Source organism: Podarcis tiliguerta (assembly GCF_965153285.1).
Source record: "Podarcis tiliguerta genome assembly, chromosome: 14".
In the NCBI taxonomy this organism is placed as follows: Eukaryota; Metazoa; Chordata; class Lepidosauria; order Squamata; family Lacertidae; genus Podarcis; species Podarcis tiliguerta.
The window spans coordinates 30,646,172-30,666,676 of NC_139547.1; the positions used below are offsets into that span (position 1 = coordinate 30,646,172).

Here is a 20,505-nt window from a genome sequence, read left to right on the forward strand (position 1 = left end):
TTACAGCTTTGAATTTTATCATGTTACCATCTTCCTTAGTGGGAATAATGTTCGGAATAATGCTTTTTATAGGGTAGGGGGCACAGGGGATGAGTTTATGGGACCAAGGGGATGGTGACCCAATAAAGTTTGGGAAATGCTGCTCCAGGCAGGGTTTAACGGAGAGGTGCAGGAGTTGTGCTGTCTTCTGGAGAAGCCTTCCTTCAGTGAGCAGCTGCAGTTTGGGTTTTTAGGGTAGGAAGAAGGGAGTTGCGGGGGAAGGGGAGGTTCAGTGTCATGGTGGCTGGGAGGATTAACAAGCTGCTCCCTTCCTTGTTCAGCAGCCCACTTTGTCAGGACCAAACCTTTCGGCATCATGGAACAACCGGAAAAGGCACCAGAATTCTTGCACCCCCTGGACATCAGCAACCGTTGTCAAGACTTACCTGGATGTTGTCGAAGGAGGCTCTGTTAGTGACGTCATAGAGCAGCAGCAAAGCTGAAGAGGAAGACCAAGGGACAGGGAGAGAAGGCAAGGCACAGGTCAGCCCCCTAGTCAAACACCACAGATTGGAACCACAAAACTGTAGAGCTGCAAGGGGACCAAAGTGTCGTCTAGTGACATCCATGTCCCTGCAATGCATGCCTTGTATTTTACATAGGACAGTACCTTTGGGGTGGGGGACCTTTTGGCCAGGGCTGAATTAGGCCTCTTTTGAAGCCCCTCAGGACTTTTAAGCCCAGACACCCGCCCACTCTCCAGTCCAGCCCTCTAACTAGTCACATTCTGAACCCGCCTCCCAGTCTAACTGGAATGTGTCCTTACAGTGTAGGAAAGGTGGTTTATAGACCCCTGTGGTGCAGATACAATGCACATAGACACACACCTCTCTGCCACACAACAAATGCAAAATCTAGCCTGTGGATTTTGTGGTCTCAGCTTCACTGGAGATATTTAAACAGAGGTTGGCTGGCCATCCATAAGGGCCTTTTGAGCTGTGATTGCAGGGGGTTGGACTAGTTGACCTTTGGGGGTCCCTTCCAATTCTACAATTCTATTGTTTGAGCGAGTGCAACCCAGAGCCACCCCAGCTCCTCATACCTCCAGGGTCCCCGTGGTGAGAAATTCTCTCTTCCTGCTTCTGCATTTTTCCTTCTCATCAGCATTTTAATCACTTTCACTTAACGAGCACCCTTTCCACTTGAGAAACCACTAACTGATTCTCTGAGAGAGCTCTAAATTTTTTACTACTGAAGTTTTAACAACAAGCGTTTGGGAAACAGCTGAGTCCTGGCGGGCCTGCTTCTTGTGGTCTTTAATTCACAGGCAATGCTTTAGTTGGTGAGTGGAAACTGGCCTAGAAGAGGCTTCCACACATACACACGCCTTGCCCTCTGACCCCCAGCTTTGCAAGACTAGTAGATGGGGTGTCGGGGGCGGGGCGCTCCCATGCCCAGCAGTATCAGCAAAGCAGCTGCAATCAGAAGGAGCCCTGGACACACCCAGGTGGGACTGCTGCAAGGGTTTCTGGAGTTGTCCCAATGCCTTCTTGGGTGTCCCATTTTGGCAGAGCTGGTGTCATGGACTGGCTGAATTGCAGAGGAGTGGTGGGAGGCACCAGCAGGGGAACCCCCAGGGGAAGAAGGCTCAGAACCAGGGGATTGGCGGTGGGACAATGACAAGTGGTCAGAGGGAGAAGAGAGAGCAGAGTGGGTGGAGGAGGAGGTGTCGGAAGGAGAAGAGGCAACAGGGTTTAGTGAGCAGGGAGATGCTATGGCAGGCTAGGAAGTGGGCCATGAGACAGAGATGAGGCAGGCTGCTGAAGAACCCAGGGAGTCTCCCCCTCCTGCTGCGACCAGCTCCTCCCTGGTCTCCTAGAACCTGCAGAGGAATGAAGAGGGAAGAGCAAAGAAAGACAAGACGACAGAGCCTTAGGCTGCTGAGGAAGAACCATAGAGAGCGGTGAGAAGGCAGGGACCTTCAGTCCTCGCAACTGCTTCCTTTGATCAAGACTGGGGAGAGTTGCTGTGACCACTAGGCATGAGCTGTTTTGCTTCTTTGAATAACGAGTTCACCGACATCAGGTGCTTTATGGTTTTATTGCTGACCTACGCCTGTCTCCAACTGTTTGGGATTGCAAAACAACCTCCAGGCCAGCTTTCCTCCCATGGTGCTCTTTCTACTAGATGGAGAGTGTGTGGGTGGCAGGAAGGAGGAACAGTTGCGATGGGACCCTCACCTGCCCTGCCCTGGTTCCACAGAGGAGCTCAGAAAGCAGGCAGACAGTTGTTTGTTGTAGGCCTGGGGAGATATCCTTGAGAGCTCTGACTAGGTGAATGGAGCACTTTTGAGCCTCTGCCTCTATCCCACCCCTTCTGGAGTCTCTTAAAGGGTCAACTCTCTGGCCTGAAGGCAGGATCTCCTCCTGGCCTCCCAACTGGTGGTGCACAAGCCGGCGCTGCTTGGACTGGTGAAGTCTTGCCAGAGGCACACTGTGCCAGGGGAAAGGATCTTGGCCATAGTTCTATGGGCCTGGTTGCCATGGCAGCTGGTTCAGTGGCCTCCTGCTGCCAGCCTCAAGTTCAGTGGTCATCTGATGATGATGATGATTTATCACATTCCTCCAAGGAGCTCAAGGTGGCACACATGGTTCTCTTCCTCACAACAACCCTGTGAGGTAGGTTAGGCTGCGAGACTGTGACTAGCCCAAGGTCACCCAATGGGTTTCATGGCTGAGCTGGGATTTGAACCCTGGCCTCCTAGGTCCTAGTCCAACACTCTAAAAACCACGCCACATCAGGCTCAGACCCAGGAAGCTGGTCACTTCCTTAGCCGAGGACACTGTTGCCTCCAACTCAGTATCCTGGTTGCTGCTGGGGTCGTGACATTGCCTGTTCAGCCAAAGGGTAAGTGGGAAGCAACCCACTTAATCTGGAGAATGATACTAATTTGCCCCACCTTCCTTGTTCTGTGCACCTTCCCCCACCCACTCCCCATTTTAAAAAACCTCTGTTTCCTGCAGACCTTTGAAGGCTTCCTTTGAAGGCTTCCAGTGTGAAAGTTTCCTCCTTGCTAATGAGCTAGGCAGAGACTTCAAGGCACTTCATGGGGCTGCCTGCCTGACTTTAGAGGGCTGGGAGAGCAGCAATCTGAAGAGGGAAACAGCGCTTGCCAGCATCTTCTGGCAGCCCTTGACAAGGCAAAGGGCTGTCGCTTTCCCTGTTTGGAATTCTGTGCAAGTTCAAAGCATGCAAGGAAAGGAAGAGCCTAGCTCGAAAAATTGGGTCGGATCAATCCAATTCCACCCCATACCCCCCAAATATCCCACCATTTAGCTCCTTGATCTTCCTCTGCAAAAGGAATTTTGCCTTTTGCAAAATGTCACTCTCTGCAAAGTCACAAGTGAGGCCGGGGCGGAGAGGTAATGGCCCTTTGATGTTGGAAATTCTGAACCAATGTGGCAAATCCCATCCCCTCTGAAGAATGTGACTAAACACCAGGTAAGGGGCAGTGTGGTGTAGTGGTTAGTATTGGACTTGGACTTGGGAGACCAGGGTTCAAACCCCACTCAACCATGAATGAAGCTCATTGGTTGACCTTGAGCCTTGCCTCTCAGCGTAAGCTACCTTGCAGGGTTGTTTTGGGAATTAAATGAGGAAAGGGGAAACCATGTTCGTCACCTGGAGCTCCTTGGAGAAAAAAGGGGGGATACAAATGCAACTAATACCAGAGCAGTGCACGGAAACGCCGTTTACCTTCCCGCTGGAGTGGTACCTATTTATCTATTTGAACTTTGACGTGCTTTCAAACTGCTAGGTTGGCAGGAGCAGGGACCGAGCAACGGAAGCTCACCGCGTCACGGGGATTCGAACCGCCGACCTTCTGATTGGCAAATCCTAGGCTCTGTGGATTAACCCACAGCGCCACCCTCGTCCCTACAATCATGATTACAATAATAAGAACAACAGCAACTTTCCCCTTGCTTTCCACTTGCTCTGCCAGGCTGGAGAAGCATTTTGGCGAACTCGAGATCAGGGGCATCTATCTCTTAGTGTTAATGGAATGAACCGTCCAGCGAATAGGAAGAATATCTCTTATTGGATTAAGAGAGAGGAAGATGATATCGTGTGTTTGCAGGAAACCCACGTGGCTCAAAAGGACAATCATTTACTAACTAACATAACCAAAGGGCATAAAGATACCATTTCATGCAGAAAATAAAACTAGATAGGTAGCTGTGATAATAACAGGCAGAATCACAGAACTATAGAATTGGAAGGGATCCCAAGGGTCATCTAGTCCAACCCCCTGCAAGGCAGGAATCACAGCCTAAGCGGGGCAGGTGTTGCTTCCCTAAAGTGGCTTCATGGGCCACATGGGGAGCCAAGTTTGGCCTGCAGGCTGAAAACTCCCCAACTCTGTGCTAGAACCTCCAGCCAGTGCAGGGACAGGCTGTGATGACAGGACTCAAAACATAAAAGTTTTCAAATCAAACCAGGAAAGATATCTGGCCAAAGACTTTTTAGTCCTTTTCACACAGTCTCTATAATTGGCCCCACTCATGTGGGGATAAGGAGGCTTTCAAGGAGCTCAAGAGTTGTAAATTACAGAGCTAAAGTTCCCAGAGTTCCCTGGGAGGGGGGGACAGGTTGCTAAACCACTCTGGAAATTGTTGCTTTAGGAGGGGAATAGGGGGTCTTCTAGCAATTCCCAGCACCCTTAACAAACTAGAGTCCCCATAATTCTTTTGGGGAAGTTGTGACTTTTTAAAGTGGTATAATAGGGATTTAATTGTATGCTTTCAATATGACCTGAATCCACCGTACCAAAGAAGAATAGCAGATTAAGTTGGTGGATTATGCCGAAATGGCTAAAATGACAGGAAGAATCAGAAATTAGGAAGACGAAAACTTTAACAAGAGATGGGGAAAATTTATAATTTATCTTAAAAACCATTGTAAACAGCTAAAATCGTTAGTAGGATTCGAATCACATTTGTAGTTTAATAGTGAATTTTGTACACAATGAAGATGTAAAAGATTTGGATTATCATAAAAGATGCCGGAGGAAATTATTAACAATAGGACCCACAAAGGGGAGGAGGGAAGTCCAGGAGATTCTTTGGAATCTTGTATTTATGTTGTATGTTGGATATGTAATTGTAAAACCTTAATCTGAAAAACCAAATAAATAAGTTTCATAAAACAGAGAAAAGCGAAAGAAAGAAAGAAAGAAAGAAAGAAAGAAAGAAAGAAAGAAAGAAAGAAAGAAAGAATCTGGCCTGAGTCCAATCCAGCTCTGGGAACCAATTGAAGTGGCTGAGGGATACCAGAAGCTGACAGCTTGTAGAAGTTCAGAAGGGGTGAGATGAAAGGGCTCATTGCTTTTAAAAGACAATTTTAGGAATGTCAAAAGGTCCCTTTCAACTGTTTTCCAAGTGCTCAAACCCAACACCTTCATTCTCCACTGACTCTCTCTGCTCCCGTTTACAAACCTGGCTGGCTTTGTAATTCTGTGCCATCATCCACTGCTCACTACTTGATCTCTTATTGGCTGGGCTAGTCCATGTCACTAAACTAGGAAACTGAAGAAGCAGTGATTATTGATGGAAGCAAGGATGTGGTATTAAGGAAAGTAGGAGGACAGAGATGGGAGCTGGAAGCCCTCTTTGTCCATTCTGCTGAAGACCAGCAAGTTTGGGACTCCTCCTCTCCCTGAAACACTTCTGTCCCAGCTGGTCATTAGAAGAACTTGTAATAAAGAACTGCTACCCATATTTGCAGTTTTCCTCCTCCCTCCGAAATCCATTTTCCTCTTGTGTTGTGTCTTTCATATTGGAACTGCAAAAGGTAATGGCCTTCTTGTATTTACTGCTTTGGGACACAGGAAGCTGCCTTATACTGAGTCAGACCATTGATTCATATAGCTCAGTACTGCCTACACTGACTGGCAGTGGCTCTCCAGGATTTCAGATAGGGGTCTCTCCCAGCGCTACCTGGAAATGTCACTGGGGATTGAACCTGGGACCTTCTGCAAGTATAACAGGTACTCTACCACTCAGCTATGGCCCTTCTCCTAGTTGATTTTTTTTTGGGGGGGGGCGGGGAGGAGAGTGGGTTTTGTGAATAGATAAGATAGATGGATGGAAGAATGTTCCTGAAAGCACAGGCAGGGGTACAACAATAGTCATGTGTGGGCTTAAAAAGGGGTGAACATTTTCATAACTAGGAGGTTTGGTGAAAATACTTCTCTTTTTTTCCAAATTTGTTTATTTTATTTATTTGTTCTCTGTACCACCTTTCTGCCCTGCTTCCAACCTGAAAATCAAAGCGGAAGACCAATGGATGGAGCCCCAGGCTGACAAAACAGTTTCTCTCTTCTAACTTGTCCCACTCAAACTGAGTTTCAATCAGAAAGCAAGAAACGCTTAGAGGTTCCTACCATGGGCGTCTCGGTAATAGGCATGTGTGACACTGCGGAACCTCTCCTGGCCGGCCGTGTCCCAGATCTGAAAACATCAACAAGCAATGAAGTCACAAGAGGTCAACTCGTAACACACATCACCTCCTTCCTTCCATCCCATAAGTCAATGCCCCAAGTCAGTCAAGAGGGCGGGGAGAGAGGGTGGATTCATTCTTCTCTTGATGAAAGCACCTGGTTGGAAGGAAGTGACATTTCCCCTTTTTGTTGTTTGTTGTTTGTTTGTTTGTTTGTTTGTTTGTTGGGGTTTCCAAAATTCTGAGGGTTGAGTCCAGACCTTTAATGGTCTTGCTTTTAATGGATCTTTACGGGAACCACCTGCCCACAGAGCCTCTGTCTCCCCAGGATGTCTCCCCAGGCTTCAAACTACAGGCTGCCCTTGACGCACTGTTTTGGAAATTGTGGAGCAGAAATCTAAAGTTGTCCTTTCTGACAAGAAGAAGGAAATCGAGCTCCTCTCTCCACAATCACCAAGGCAGCTCCCCCGCCCCCGCCCTTGGTGGAAGGTGTCCTTCCTAACAAGGAGCTGAAGGGGCCCCATCAATCTGAAACATGATTAATTTTCTCAGCCCGCAGAGAGATGTTGATAAAGATAATTATAGGCAAAAGGTGACATGAGTAATGCCTCTTCAAAACGGGCCGTGCCATTCCTCAGCCTGGCAGCATTCTGAAGACGTTCCCATTTACTTGACGAACAGCTTACGGTGCATCCTTAAATGAGAAAATCCATCCGACAACCAGCCAGAAGGGCACCCTCATAATTAGATTTATCTGCCTTTAATGGACTAAAGGCATTTTCACAGGGTGAACCATCTTCCTCTGTTGTGTGGGGAGAGGATTGCCGATGCCACCAGTCCCATCGGTACTAAAAAAAACCCACCATTTTGACCATTCCTTAAGCCCCTTCTGAAGATGGAGACAGGCAGCGACAAACTGCTACCTGTGGAACTGTTGGTGCTGTATTACGGTATACCCCCAACTGATCATGACTATGTGGCAGGACTTGGTGGGTTTTCAGCGTCTCTAGAAGGGACCCAAGTAAGTGTGAGCAGAAGGAGAAAGGAGGTAGCGGAAGACTTCTAACAGCACAGCACCCTGATGCCTCAGGGGGCTGCATTGTAACATGAGCATCAGCAAATAATGGAAATACGTTTGTTTGCTTTTTTGCAACCCGTCATAATAAAGAGCATGTAACAGCTGAGGACCATTTCTACTAGCAATGATAGCTATGGTTTACATCCACAGTCTGCTATTTCTAAAAACCAGTTGCTGGAAACAGCAGGAAGGGAAAGCGCTCTTCTGCTGGGGGTGGTCCTGTTTGTGCGTTTCTCATTGGGGCATCGGGGTGGCAGCTTTGAGAACAGGAGGCTGGACTAGATGGGCTGCTGGTCTGAGCCAGCAGGCTGCTCTTTTTATTTTGTATTTCATAAAATTTATAAACTGCTTTCCTGGGGGGGGGGGACACCCTCAAAGCAGTTTACGAAAAGATAAAACATTTTTTAAAAAATCACTACAATACTTTAAAATGTACACAAAGTCAAAATACTAAATCAGGTTAAAATTCACAACAACTTTCTAACCATCCGGGCAGGCTTATCTAAACAAGAATGTTCTAGCAGGTGCCCAAAAAAATACAGTGAAAGCACCTGCTTGATAGCAACAGGAAGGGAGTTCCTTATGTTCTTCAGAAGAGACTGGAAGCTGGATCAGGCCAATGACCCATCTTGCCCAGCAATGGCCACCCAGATGCCTCTTCTGGAAATGCTGCAAGCAGGATGTGAAAACCATGCAAGGTGTGAGACTGGAATCACCCTGTGGGTGAAAAATGTGCCTGGGTAGGGCTTCTCTTTAAATATGGCACCTCTCTTCACACTCAGCGCTACAGCATTATTCCATTAAATTCCACTATTTAACAGCTATTTAGCAGGGCGCTGGGAGCCCAAGGCATGACAAGGGCTTTGCTCATGGAAAGAGTTATCCTGGCTTTGTTGTTTAGTCGTTCAGTCATGTCGACTCTTCGTGACCCCATGGACCAGAGCACGCACACACACCCTGGCACACCCCCCCCCTAAACATATCAGAAGCACCCTGAGCTCAGAACGGACACAGTTTGCCTTACCTGCAACTTCACTTTTACGCCATCCACATTCAAGACTTTATTCTGGAAGAGAGGAGGGGAAAGAAGTGAATTAATCTGTGTGTGACCTGAGCCACTATCGACATCAGGTACGGGGCAGCCAAATAACCTACAAAGCTGGATTACAAATACTTCTGATGCCCAGTGGAGGCTAGTCACCTAGGGTGAACAGGGCACTGTCCCACCAATTTCAGTCTGTCTACAGCCAACCCACACCTGCTTGCCTTCCTTGCCTAGGGGTGGGGGCAACTTGCCACCTTCCTCCTCTTCCTCCATCTCAGTGTTGCCCTTGTAGAACTCAAAAGGAAGGTGGAGGAAGACAAAAATTAATGAGCTCTGATTCTGATTGTCATAGGCCCTCGTACCACTTTTTGTTGGGCTCCCTGCCTGCTGCTGGTCCCAATTTATTTATTTTTAAATCTCATGCAATTTATACACTGCTTGACAGTTGTTTTTTTAAAAAGCCTTCAAAGCTAAAAAAGGAAAAAGAAAAGATTAAAACTCACATTAACTTTCTAAACATCTAGGTAAAGGTAAAGGGACCCCTGACCATTAGGTCCAGACATGACCGACTCTGGGGTTGCGGCACTTATCTTGCTTTATTGGCCAAGGGAGCCGGCGTACAGCTTCCGGGTCATGTGGCCAGCATGACTAAGCCGCTTCTGGCGAACCAGAGCAGCGCACGGAAACGCCGTTTACCTTCTCGCTGGAGCGGTACCTATTTATCTACTTGCACTTTGATGTGCTTTCGAATTGCTAGGTTGGCAGGAGCAGGGACCGAGCAACGGGAGCTCACCCCGTCACAGGAATTCGAACCACCGACCTTCTGATCGGCAACTCCTAGGCTCTATGGTTTAACCCACAGCGCCACCCGCATCTAGGTAGGCTTGCCTAAACAAAAATAGTTTTAGCAGGTGCTGAAAAGAGTGCAGTGAAGACACCTGCCTGTTATCAATAGGCAGGGAGTTCCAAAGTGCAGGTGCTGCCGCACTAAAATAGCTATTTCTTACAAATCCAGAATGGGCGTTAAGCAGCACCTGTAGCAATGCCAGTTCTACAGTTCAAAGGAGTCGAGTGGGCATTTATGGGGTAAGGCGATCTCGCAAGTAAACTGGTCCCAAGTTGGTAAGGGCTTTACATACTAATAGTAACACCTTGAACTTGGCCCAATAGCAAATCGGCCATCAATGCAGATCTCTGAGCAAAGATCTCTCTGCACCAACTATAGCTTCTGGATCAAGTGCAAGGCAAGCCCCACAAATGGTGCCTTGTAGTAATCCAGTCCTGAAGTATTGGGCACCAGCAAACGTTGTTGGCAGATGCTGAACTTTAAATCCAGCTGGGACCCACCAGAGCCCCCCCCACCTGCCCCCCCCCCCCCAATTCTTGCACACTCAAGCATCTCATTCACCATGCTCCTTGGAACACTTTGCCATTAAATGCAGAAGCTGACACAGCAAACTCTTTGCAGACAATCCATCCCTGCTAGACAAGAGCAGAGACTACAGACATCAAAGTCTCCCTCCTGGGATAGGCCAGCCTTAGAAGTTAATTCAAAGCCATGTCAAAGTCTCAAGAGAACAAAGGCCGATGTTAAAGGGTGCACATATCCGCAAAGGGAACATAGAAAGATAGAAATCATAGAATCACAGAGTTGGAAGGGACCCCAAGGGTTATGGAGCCCAGCCCCCTGCAAGGCCCAATCCTCTTTTAAAGCCCTCTAGGTTGGGAGCCATCACTGCCTCCTGAGGGATTGAGTCCCACATCTCATGTAAGACAAGGTTTCCCCATTTTGGGGGCCCCTGGCTGCATTATGCATTTTCTAAACATTGCAAATCCGGTCATTTATCATCAAAGAAACATTATGTATGTTCCCAGCTTCCCTCCAGCATTTACAGAGTTTACTAGGCAATAAAATTGACCATGAAGCAAGATTAAAAGCTTGGAACAATAGGCATTAAAAAGGGATATCAGCTGTTCTTGCTAGAAGATCAGCACACAATTACAGGAAACAGGTCAGGCAAAAACACAACTGGCAGTGGTTACTCTCATACATTCAGACAAGCGATATTCCCAGTCTTATTTGGAGATTCTGGGGATTGAATTTGGGATGTTTTGCTTGCAAAGCAGACACTCTATCACTCAGCTAAGATTCTAGTCCTCATGGTTTTGTATTCAGCTGACTGAAACAGGAGCATAGGAAGTTGCCTTGTACTAAGTCAGGCCACTGGTCCATCTAGCTCAACTTTGTCTGCACTGACCAGAGGCGGCTCTGCTGCTAGGTTTCAAATTGGGGTCTTTCCTAGCCTTACCTGGAAATGCCAAGAACTGAACCTCAGACTCAGTACAGATTTTTGGTAGCAAAATTGGGCTGCCTGCCTGCCTGCCATCTCCATCACATTAGCTTCCAGCCCTTCTGTGAATCTGCGAGCATCATTGCTTTAGGAAGATTAAATCTTTGCATCGGCTTTGACCGAGACTCCGCGAGGCAGGAACTTCCAGAACAAGAGCTACAAAGCTCTCATCTTGGGCTCCAAAGCCACCATCCCAGAGAGAGCGGAGCCAAGAGGCAGCCAGCTTCAAAAAAGCGAAGCGCTAACCTTCCCCATGCAGGGGCTGGGCACGCTGAAGAGATCTAACAGGGGGAGGAAGAAGGGGAGAGGCACACACCAGCAGCGAGCACATCAGGCGCGAGACAGAAGCCGTAACGTCCCATGCGCAGACTCCAAAAAGCCATCAAAGAGCTCAGCTGCGTAAGTATCTCTGCTTCCTCTACCCCACTCAGAAAATCAAGTTTCTGGTGCTAATGTTTCCCTAGTAGCTTTATAAACTCTCAGAAGTCGGTCTGGGTGTAGGGAGGCTATGAAGGATTTATTGGAACCAGGTCAAGGATTCTGTGTTGTTTTCCTAATTCACAGAGAATTCAGCTTCTCTTGAAACAGTATTGGGTTTCTTTAGTCCATGATTTTGAGCTGGTTTCATTGTGCCCTCCCTAAACCCCAAAACACCTTGCCAGTCAGCACAGCCTCATTGCCCTGCCCTTCAAATCCAACACACACACACAGCCTTGTTTTATCATGACACATCCATGCCTGCAAGCTTTGCTTTCCTGGTTCCAGCAGGATCCACCATCCCAAACTCTCCCATTTCCTCAAAAGGCACCACTGTTTCAACCTTCCTACCCTGTATGCCTGGAACTAACTCCCTGAATGCCTGTGTATTCCTTCAAAATGCCACTCCCTCTGCCGAACACCCCCCCCCCCACTGCCACTGCTGCCATGAAACTCAACAGATGTGCAGGCTGCGACTGATGGGAGCTGTAGTCCTTTGCTCAAATGACGATGGCAGCACAATGTATCTTAAACCGGTTGCAAAACAGGTTTCAATGCCGTAGGTTCCTCAAGCTACTACAGGAATCAGAGTTTTCTGAGGATTCCAGGACCTCTTCATTAGAGGCCCTTGGTCCTGTCACAGCACCAGAGTGCCTAAGAATTAGGGATGTCAGTGACATCCAATAAAACGGTAAACGAGAGCAAAAATTTGCCCATGTTCACTTATTCATCTCACATCTAGTATGGAAATCAATCAATCCAGCAAGTATGTTTTCACTGTTATTGTCAGTTTCAATCTGCAAATGTAATTGATTACATTTTCCCCTCATTTGCATAGCCTTTCTCTGCACTGAAATGAATGGGATGGAATTAGGTAATGATAACTTAACTTGCATAGCAACTTACTTAGTTATGTAAGTTACGATGTTTGAGCGGAAGGCGGACTGAAGTGGAACAGAAACGTTGCAGCGTTTACCAAATATAGAACAGATGAGCAAAACAATGCCTTTTTACATTCCAGCTAAGAACTCTTGGTTGAAAGAGGGTTGATAACTGGATTAAACATTTAGCACATATATGCCACAAGAATCCCATAGGGAGATCAATAATCTGGATCAAGAAACATGTTTTTAAAGAAAAGTCAGGACAGCTAAGATGATATAGTGTAAATAACCTCACTTTGTTATTTATTTACTGTCATACCTCGGGTTGAAGTAGCTTCAAGTTAAGTATTTTCGAGTTGCGCTCCACAGAGTGTGCTACTTCCGGGTTTTGCCGCTCGCGCATGTGCAGACGCTCAAAATGAAGTGACGCGCATGCGCTGAAGCACCGAAACGCGATCCGCACATGTGCAGACACGCATTTGCATCTTACATTTACTTCAGGATGTGAATGGGGCTCCAGAATGGATCCCGTACGTATCCAGAGGTACCACTGTATTACAATTATATCCCACCTTTCCTCAAAGATCCCAAGATAGATCTCTTCCTCCATTTTGTGCTCACAACAGTCCTGTGAGGTAGGTTAGGCTAATTGGCCCAAGGTCACCCACTGAGCTTCATGGCTGAGTGGGGATTCGAACCCTGGTCTCCTAGGATCTAGTCTGATGCTCTAACCACTACACATCACCCCCAGAGCCCTGGTCACCAGTCTGTTTTCCAACCTCATATCCATTTTGCTCCTATGAAAGGGCTGGGCCCTTTATCAAAAATTCATTCAACCAGCTCTTGCCTCCATTAGCAGCTTAGCAAGTGGCAGCAAGATCAAATGCTCTTTTTTCTTTTCTTTATTAAGCATACCCATCTTTATGCATCAGGCTTTATCAGAATCTGCACTGGAATGGATATTGGCATCTCAGACAATCCTCACCAGGCTGCCTCTGACCGTCCATCAATTACGACCTGCAATCCAAGCTGGCGCCTCACTCAATGCAAGGAATAAATGAGTTTGCTTTGCAGAGAAAAGCAAGGCCTCAAGTTCATTACCCGTGTCGACAGCACGGCTTATCCCCTCCACGGATTTGCTTTCATTAGGGATCAAGTGAGATTCATGTCCTAACAATGCCAACCGGAAAGAAGGGCTCCCACTTCTGAAAACAAACAATGGTTTTCTGAGAGAACTGCAAGATGAGAGCTCCAGGTTTATGTAAGCCCTGAGGCAAAGGAGGACTGTAGCTCAACCACGACAGTCAGCCCCATAAGGGGCTTATCCACACTTATCTTTTGCCCCACTCTTTCCAGGCAGAGGTCAGGGCTTTAATGCTCCATGTCCAAATGGCTGTTTTTGTTTTGCTTTACCCCAAGTTTTCCCCATGAAAACCTGCTCTTTAAAGCTGAATTGGAGAAAACATTCATTCGGGTTTTCTGTGGGTGTATGTTTGCTCTGATCTAGATTTAAAAAGTGGGGTTTGGTGGTGAAAGCTCCGGAGCAAAACAAAAAGAGGGTGCCGACACAGAGCTTTAAATCGCAGACCGTGGCTGGAAAAAGCAGAGGAAATGTGTGGATAAGCCCACAGCGCACTGCTGAGGCAACAGCTCTCTCTCTGCCCGTGCCAATGAACTGTCCAAGGTCCTGATCAGTGGCTTCTCCACTCGTCTGTGGATTCCCCTTAGCTGTTCCCTGCTCTTCAAGACACCACAAGGAAGCCAGTCTGGTTTAGCAGTCAGTGCTAGACTAGGGCAGGGGTCAGCAACCTTTTTCAGCCATGGGCCGTTCCACTGTCCCTCAAACCATGTGGTGGGCCGGACTATTTTTTTTTTGGGGGGGGGGAATGAATGAATTCCTATGCCCCACAAATAACCCAGAGATGCATTTGAAATAAAAGCATACATTCTACTCATGTAAAAACACCAGGCAGGCCCCACAAATAACCCAGAGATGCATTTTAAATAAAAGGACGCATTCTACTTATGTAAAAACACGCTGATTCCCGGACCGTCTGCGGGCTTGATTGAGAAGGTGATTGGGCCGCATCTGGCCCACGGACCTTAGGTTGCATACCCTTGGACTAGGGCCTGGGAGACCATTGGTCATTGATGTGACCTTCAGCCAGTCACAGTTTCCCAGTCTGACCTACCTCACAGGGTTGTTGTGAGGATAAAACGGGGAGGTGGAGGAGAACCACGTATGCTGCCTTGAGCTCCTTGGAAAGTTTCTAAGCAGAGTTTGGATGGCCACTGCTCAAGGAGTCTATAGCTGTGATTCCTGCATTATAGGGGGTTGGACTAGATGACCCTTGGCTTCCCTTCCAACTCTACAATTCTATGACAGTGTGCCACAGTCTCAACAGATGACCAGGCATACCAGTGCCTCAATCAGGCCTGCCTTCAACTGTCACACCTTTACACATGCCCTAATCTACCTCTCTAGGAAACAAGAAGGAACCTCCCCCTTTCTTTGCGTAACAATTAGGCTGTATTTTGTCCTTTGCAAAAACCTTCAACAGTTACAGGAAGTTCTGCCCTGTTCTGCTTGCAGTGGGTAATTTGCACCTCCTTCAACACCTCTAAGCTCAGTGACAGGCCGTCTCTAGCAAAGTACAAGACAATGGGTTTTTGGGGTGGGGGAAGAAGGATTTCCAAGGGATTTCATTATCACCTGGGAACCTTCTCCTGCTTTAGTTAACTGAAAGAACCACCATTCACAAATTATGATTGAAAAGCCACACTGGTGAGCATGGGAGCAGAGAAGACATCTTGAAGGTGCCATGCAGCTGGACTTAGGTGGAGGCCCATCAAACCAATTAACCTGCCAAACTGCTACAAGCGGTCCTTTCTCCAGGCAACTGAGTAGAAGCGGTCCTTTCTCCAGGCAACTGAGCAGCTTCTGTTGCTCTTAGACCACCGAAGAGGAATGCCTTTGGCGACTGGTGGAGTGAAAAGCAGGGAACCCAACTGGTGGAACAAGATAGGTGTTTTGCCCCCATTCTCACTTCAGAAGACCAGTTTCTCTGCCCACTGGAAAGGCACAAGTTTTTTACAGCCTCCTTGTGGAGATGAAGGCTCCTGAGGACTACGAGCCACCATGGCTGTACTCTGCCTCCATAGCTGAAGGCAGTGATGCTTTACAATGCCAGTTGCTGAAACCACAAGAGGAGGAGAAGAGTTTGGATTTGATATCCCTCTTTATCACTACCCGAAGGAGTCTCAAAGCGGCTAACATTCTCCTTTCCCCTGCTCCCCCACAACAAACACTCTGTGAGGTGAGTGGGGCTGAGAGACTTCAGAGAAGTGTGACTGGCCCAAGGTCACCCAGCAGCTGCATGTGGAGGAGCGGAGACGCGAACCCGGTTCCCCAGATTACGAGACTACCGCTCTTAACCACTATACCACACTGGGAAAATGCACTTGTGCTTGAATCCTGCTTGTGGTTTTCCCACTGAGGCATCCGGGAACAGGATGCTGAACTAGATGGGCCACTGGCCTGATCCAGCTGGCTCTTCTTGGATACTTATCCTTGTCCTGGGGGAGTAATTCACCCCAACCTGGCTACTTCTTCTGTTCTTAACAAGCAACTCTTCGTGGCTGCAAATACCTTCTTCTCTTACTGCAAACTAGCGTTTCCAACTGCTCTCAAACTAAGAGCATTTTTATTTTCTTTTGGGGGAGAAGTGGGGGTCAGGGAGAAGAGGCAGGTGGGCTTTTGAGACTGAACAGAGTTGTTGGACTCCTACATGACATGCTTCTGCCGAGCATCAACCCATCTCCACTCGCACAGAACCTTGCGCAGCCCTCTTTCCCTCATCTCGCTGCTCCCTCTCAGGGAGCTTGTCTCTGATAACAAGCATGTGGCAGCAGCACCTTTCAATCAGGGCACCCAACCTCGAAATGAATCGTGCTGATGCTCTTGGGGGCGGTGAGGTTGCTTGCAGAATATAAATGACCTTGGGAGGAGGGGAGGGGAGAGAAGACCCCTCACTTCCTGAAATAAACCAACAGCTGCTGAGAGGCTTCAGGTGGGGGAGAATGCAGGTGCCTGCCTTGCCCTTGGTTCATCTAGCTCCGTATTGCCTTCATTGAATGGCCGCAGCTCTCTAGCATATCAGACAGAGCACATTCTCAGTTCTACTTGGAGATGCTGTGGATTGAACCTGAGACCTTCTGCATGATCTACCACTGAGCTACATCCCCTTCTTCAAAAATGAAGCTTCCAGCCTTCATGATTTTGAGTTAAAAGCTGATTTGAATAGGAATGTAAGCTGCCTTGGGATGCAGGTGGCGCTGTGGGTTAAACCACAGAGCCTAGGACTTGCCGATCAGAAGGTCGGCAGTTCGAATCCCTGTGACGGGGTGAGCTCCCCGGGGTGAGCAACGGGGTTGCTCAGTCCCTGCTCCTGCCAACCTAGCAGTTCGAAAGCACGTCCAAGTGCAAGTAGATAAATAGGTACCACTCTGGTGGGAAGGTAAACGGCATTTCTGTGTGCTGCTCTGGTTCGCCAGAAGCGGCTTAGTCATGCTGGCCACATGACCCGGAAGCTGTACACCGGCTCCCTCGGCCAATAAAGCAAGATGAGTGCCGCAACCCCAGAGTCGGTCACGACTGGACCTAATGGTCAGGGGCCCTTTACCTTATAAGCTGCCTTATAACAGAGTCCATCTATCTCAGTATTGTCAACAATGACAGGCAGCAGTTTTCCAGGGTTCTAGGCCACTCTTCTTCCTGACTATACCTGGGGATGCTGTTGAGGATTGAATTCAGAGTTTTCTGCATACAAAGCAGGTGCTCTAACACTGAGCTGCAGTGGCTCTTATCCTGATTGGAAGAGGCACTCAGCGGCAGGTTACACCAACACTTCAGTATCTCTGCTGCCTTCTGGTCTTGCCTACACAATTGATCAAACAAACAGAGCCTTCAGCAACTGGAGTCTAAATAGCTGAGAGCGGCCTCCGGCATTATTTCCAGAGGGGCGGTTGTTTCAGCCATCTGAGTCCCCTACTGTCTACAGCAAAACATCAACAACAGAGGGTCTTGAGGCAACCTCAAAGCTAGCAAATTTATTGTGGGCATAAAGATTTTGCAAATGATGGCTCACTTCATCAGAGGCAAGGAAACTATATATTCACATGAATTGTTGCTTTTTGCTTTTTTTGCTGGGGTGGGAGCAGGATTGTGAACAGTGAGGTCAGAAGGAAATGAAATGCAAAGAAGGAAGGTTGGTGATAATAATGACACAATTAACAGCAGTAATTCACAAAAGCCCTGCTCCTGGTGCACAGGTGAGCCAATTAACACATATGATGTCAGGGCTGGCCCAATATGTTCCTCTGCCTGGAGCAAAAACAAGATGGTGTCCCACTCCACCCCATTCTGAATACATAAGCCAGCTGAATCTTACTGCAACACTGTCAGTGGGACAGCAGTAGAGGCTGTTGGGCACACACACTTGTCCTCCAACAGAGGGGAACAGGAGGCGCTCCTCAGGAGGAATGGCCATAGGGCTGCTGCCAAAGGCCCCCATCAACTGCTACCTGAAGCAGTTGCCTCTTTCTGGCTAATGGTAGGGCCGGCTATCAATAATGTGCTAAATATATATATTGTTAGAACTCATGGGTGTTGTTGTCCTAACCTTCTAAAGGGCAACAGGTTGGGGAAGCCTGATACCATCCAAAACATCCTGGGAACTGGAGGCTGAGTTATAAATATTGCCCTCCAGTCTCACAGAACTATAGTTCCCAAGGAACCCTGGGAAGAGGAAGTGTGTGCTAAATCTCTTCGATTTTGCCATGCACAAATACTCTCACAGTCTCTGCTCCACTGAATTGCTATAGATACTTTCCTCATTTGCAGCCATGTGAATGTGCAGCAAAACAAGTATTGGTACAGACGTCTAGCATCTTGATCAGGGGAAGCAACAGTCGCACTCTATTCTGCCTTGGTCAGACCCCACCTGACCTGTGTCCTGTGTCCAGTTCTGGGCACCACAGTTTAAGAAGGATATTGACAAGCAGGAACTGTCTGCAGAGGAGGGCGACCAGGATGATCAAGGGTCTAGAAACCAAGCCTTATGAGGAACAGTTGAGGGAGTTGGGGATGCTTAGTCTGGAGAAGAGAAATCTAATAAGTGACATGAGAGCCATCTTCAAATAGCTGAAGGGCTGTCAAGTGTAAGATGGAGCAAGCCTGTTTTCTGCTGCTTCTGATTGGAGGACCCAAAACAATGAGATTCTGGCTAAACATCAGGAAGAACTTTCTGATGGTGAGAGCTGTTCAACAGTGGAATGGACCGCCTTGGAAGATGGTGGGCTCACCTTCACTGGAGGTTTTTAAACAGAGGTTGGAAGGCCAACTAGCAAGGATTCTTTAGCTGAGATTCCAGCACTGCAGGGGGCTGGACTAGATGACCCTTATGGTCCCCTCCAACTGTATGATTCTATTAAAAGAACTGTACAGGGTAGAAAGAGCTAATGGGAAAATACCAGCGAAGTGGGAGGCAAGGAGAGGGAAGGTAGTGCATTACTGGAATGGACAAATGAAGGTGGCTCCAAACAATTGTGAAAGAGCCATTCTTTGAGCCAGGAAATGTCTCCAGGAGCTGTTGAGTGCCAATGAAGTCAAGAACATGGTGACATTTTGGATTCAAAGCCAGAACAAACAGGAGACAAAAATCAACCCTTGCCAATTTATTTCAAAGAAATCCAGTGTTGGCTCGTCCCTCTTTTCGATTATACGCCGTCCAAGGATCAAGCAAGCTGAGCATGCACAAAACAGATTGGGATCTTTTTGGTGCAACATGAAAACAAATCAAAAAGTGTTGTTACACAGGGCCCTGGCTGTGTGGTGGGTTGGGGGTGTCTTCTACAATGTGTCGTCGACACAATAATAGCGCATCAGTCCTGGGTTTATAACTGGATTGTCAACACTTCATTCAATTTTATCAGTTGTCCTGCAATGCTTCCCCGATGTCACCGAAACATTGCCATCAGGAGAGGCACTTTTGCATCACAGAGCTACAAAAACAGGACATAAAAGCCCACAACTCCAGAACATTAGCAGTATTGTCTATGCTGCCTGGCAGTAGTTCTCCAGGGTCTCAGACTCCAGCCTTACCTGGAGATGTTTTTGCAGACCAAACCTGGGATGTTCAGCTTGCAAGACAGATGCTCTACCACTGGCCCTATCCCCAAACCAGCTTTAAAAAATCAGAAAGCACTTTTAGAATATTGGTTTTGTGTGCAAGCAGCAGATAGCCGCCCTGCTAATAGATTGATTTTTCTTGATTGATAGGTCAGGAATTCAGATTCCATTCCTTCCCAAAGGATCTGGCCAGGACCCTTCTCCTTATCCCCCCCCCCCGGAAAAAAACCCCCAAGCCTTCACAAAGGAGAGAAGATGAGGAGAAGCAGCAGCAGCAGCAGCGAGGCAACAGGCTAAATTTACACCGTCTGCTGGAGGGGAAATGATGATTTAAGAGGTTTAAAAATACCTTTACAAAAAACCCAACTGTCTGAACAGGGAGAAAGAGAATGAATCATAGTATTGGGAAAGGTGGCGGTGGAAGAAAGTAAGAAAGAAAGCAAAATCTGGGGAAGTGAGAATGCAAGAGAGACCCTTGGAGAGATGCTCCGCCAGGAAAGCGTTGAAGGTCAGTGCAGAGGCTGCAGCTGGATGATACCTGTTGTAGCAGAAAACAGCCCAGCCAGGAGGCCAAATCTGGTACTCCCTTCTAGCAGCAGACTTTTGGTTGTTATGAAGGATGTTTGAGGGTGAGCTGGACGGCTCTGAACACGGGCATCCATAGGAATTGGGGGGGGGGAGGCAACAATCCCAGCCGCAGCCCAGATGAATCGCCAGATCCCCAGCTTTCATTTTTTTAAAAGAGCACGTCCCTAGCATTTGCAGAACCTGAGATATAAGGCAAGATGGACAGGCATACATTTTCTCATTTGGGAGGTAGGGAAATTAGCCTGTTCCTCTATTGACAGTTTTATCCTTTTCTTGTTTGTTTGTTTGTTTGTTTGTTTGTTTGTTTGTTTCCTTTATTTATATCCCACCTTTCCTCGAAGGAGCTCAAGATGGTGGGACATGGTTCTCCCCCAATCTCATTTAATCCCCACAACAACCCTGTGAGGTAGGTTAGG

At 47.6% G+C, this 20,505-nt stretch overlaps 1 protein-coding gene across 1 annotated transcript in view; it reads right to left on the minus strand.

The window, feature by feature from the left end:
• RAB26 (RAB26, member RAS oncogene family) overlaps positions 1–20,505 on the minus strand; it is a 107,591-nt gene that overhangs the window by 19,880 nt on the left and 67,206 nt on the right. Inside the window, exons 3-5 of the mRNA XM_083414045.1 lie at positions 8,580–8,621; positions 6,422–6,488; positions 426–478 (exon numbers count right to left, since the gene is read on the minus strand). Of these exons, the coding sequence (XP_083270171.1) occupies positions 426–478; positions 6,422–6,488; positions 8,580–8,621 (162 nt within the window). The remainder of the gene's footprint in view (positions 1–425; positions 479–6,421; positions 6,489–8,579; positions 8,622–20,505) is intronic.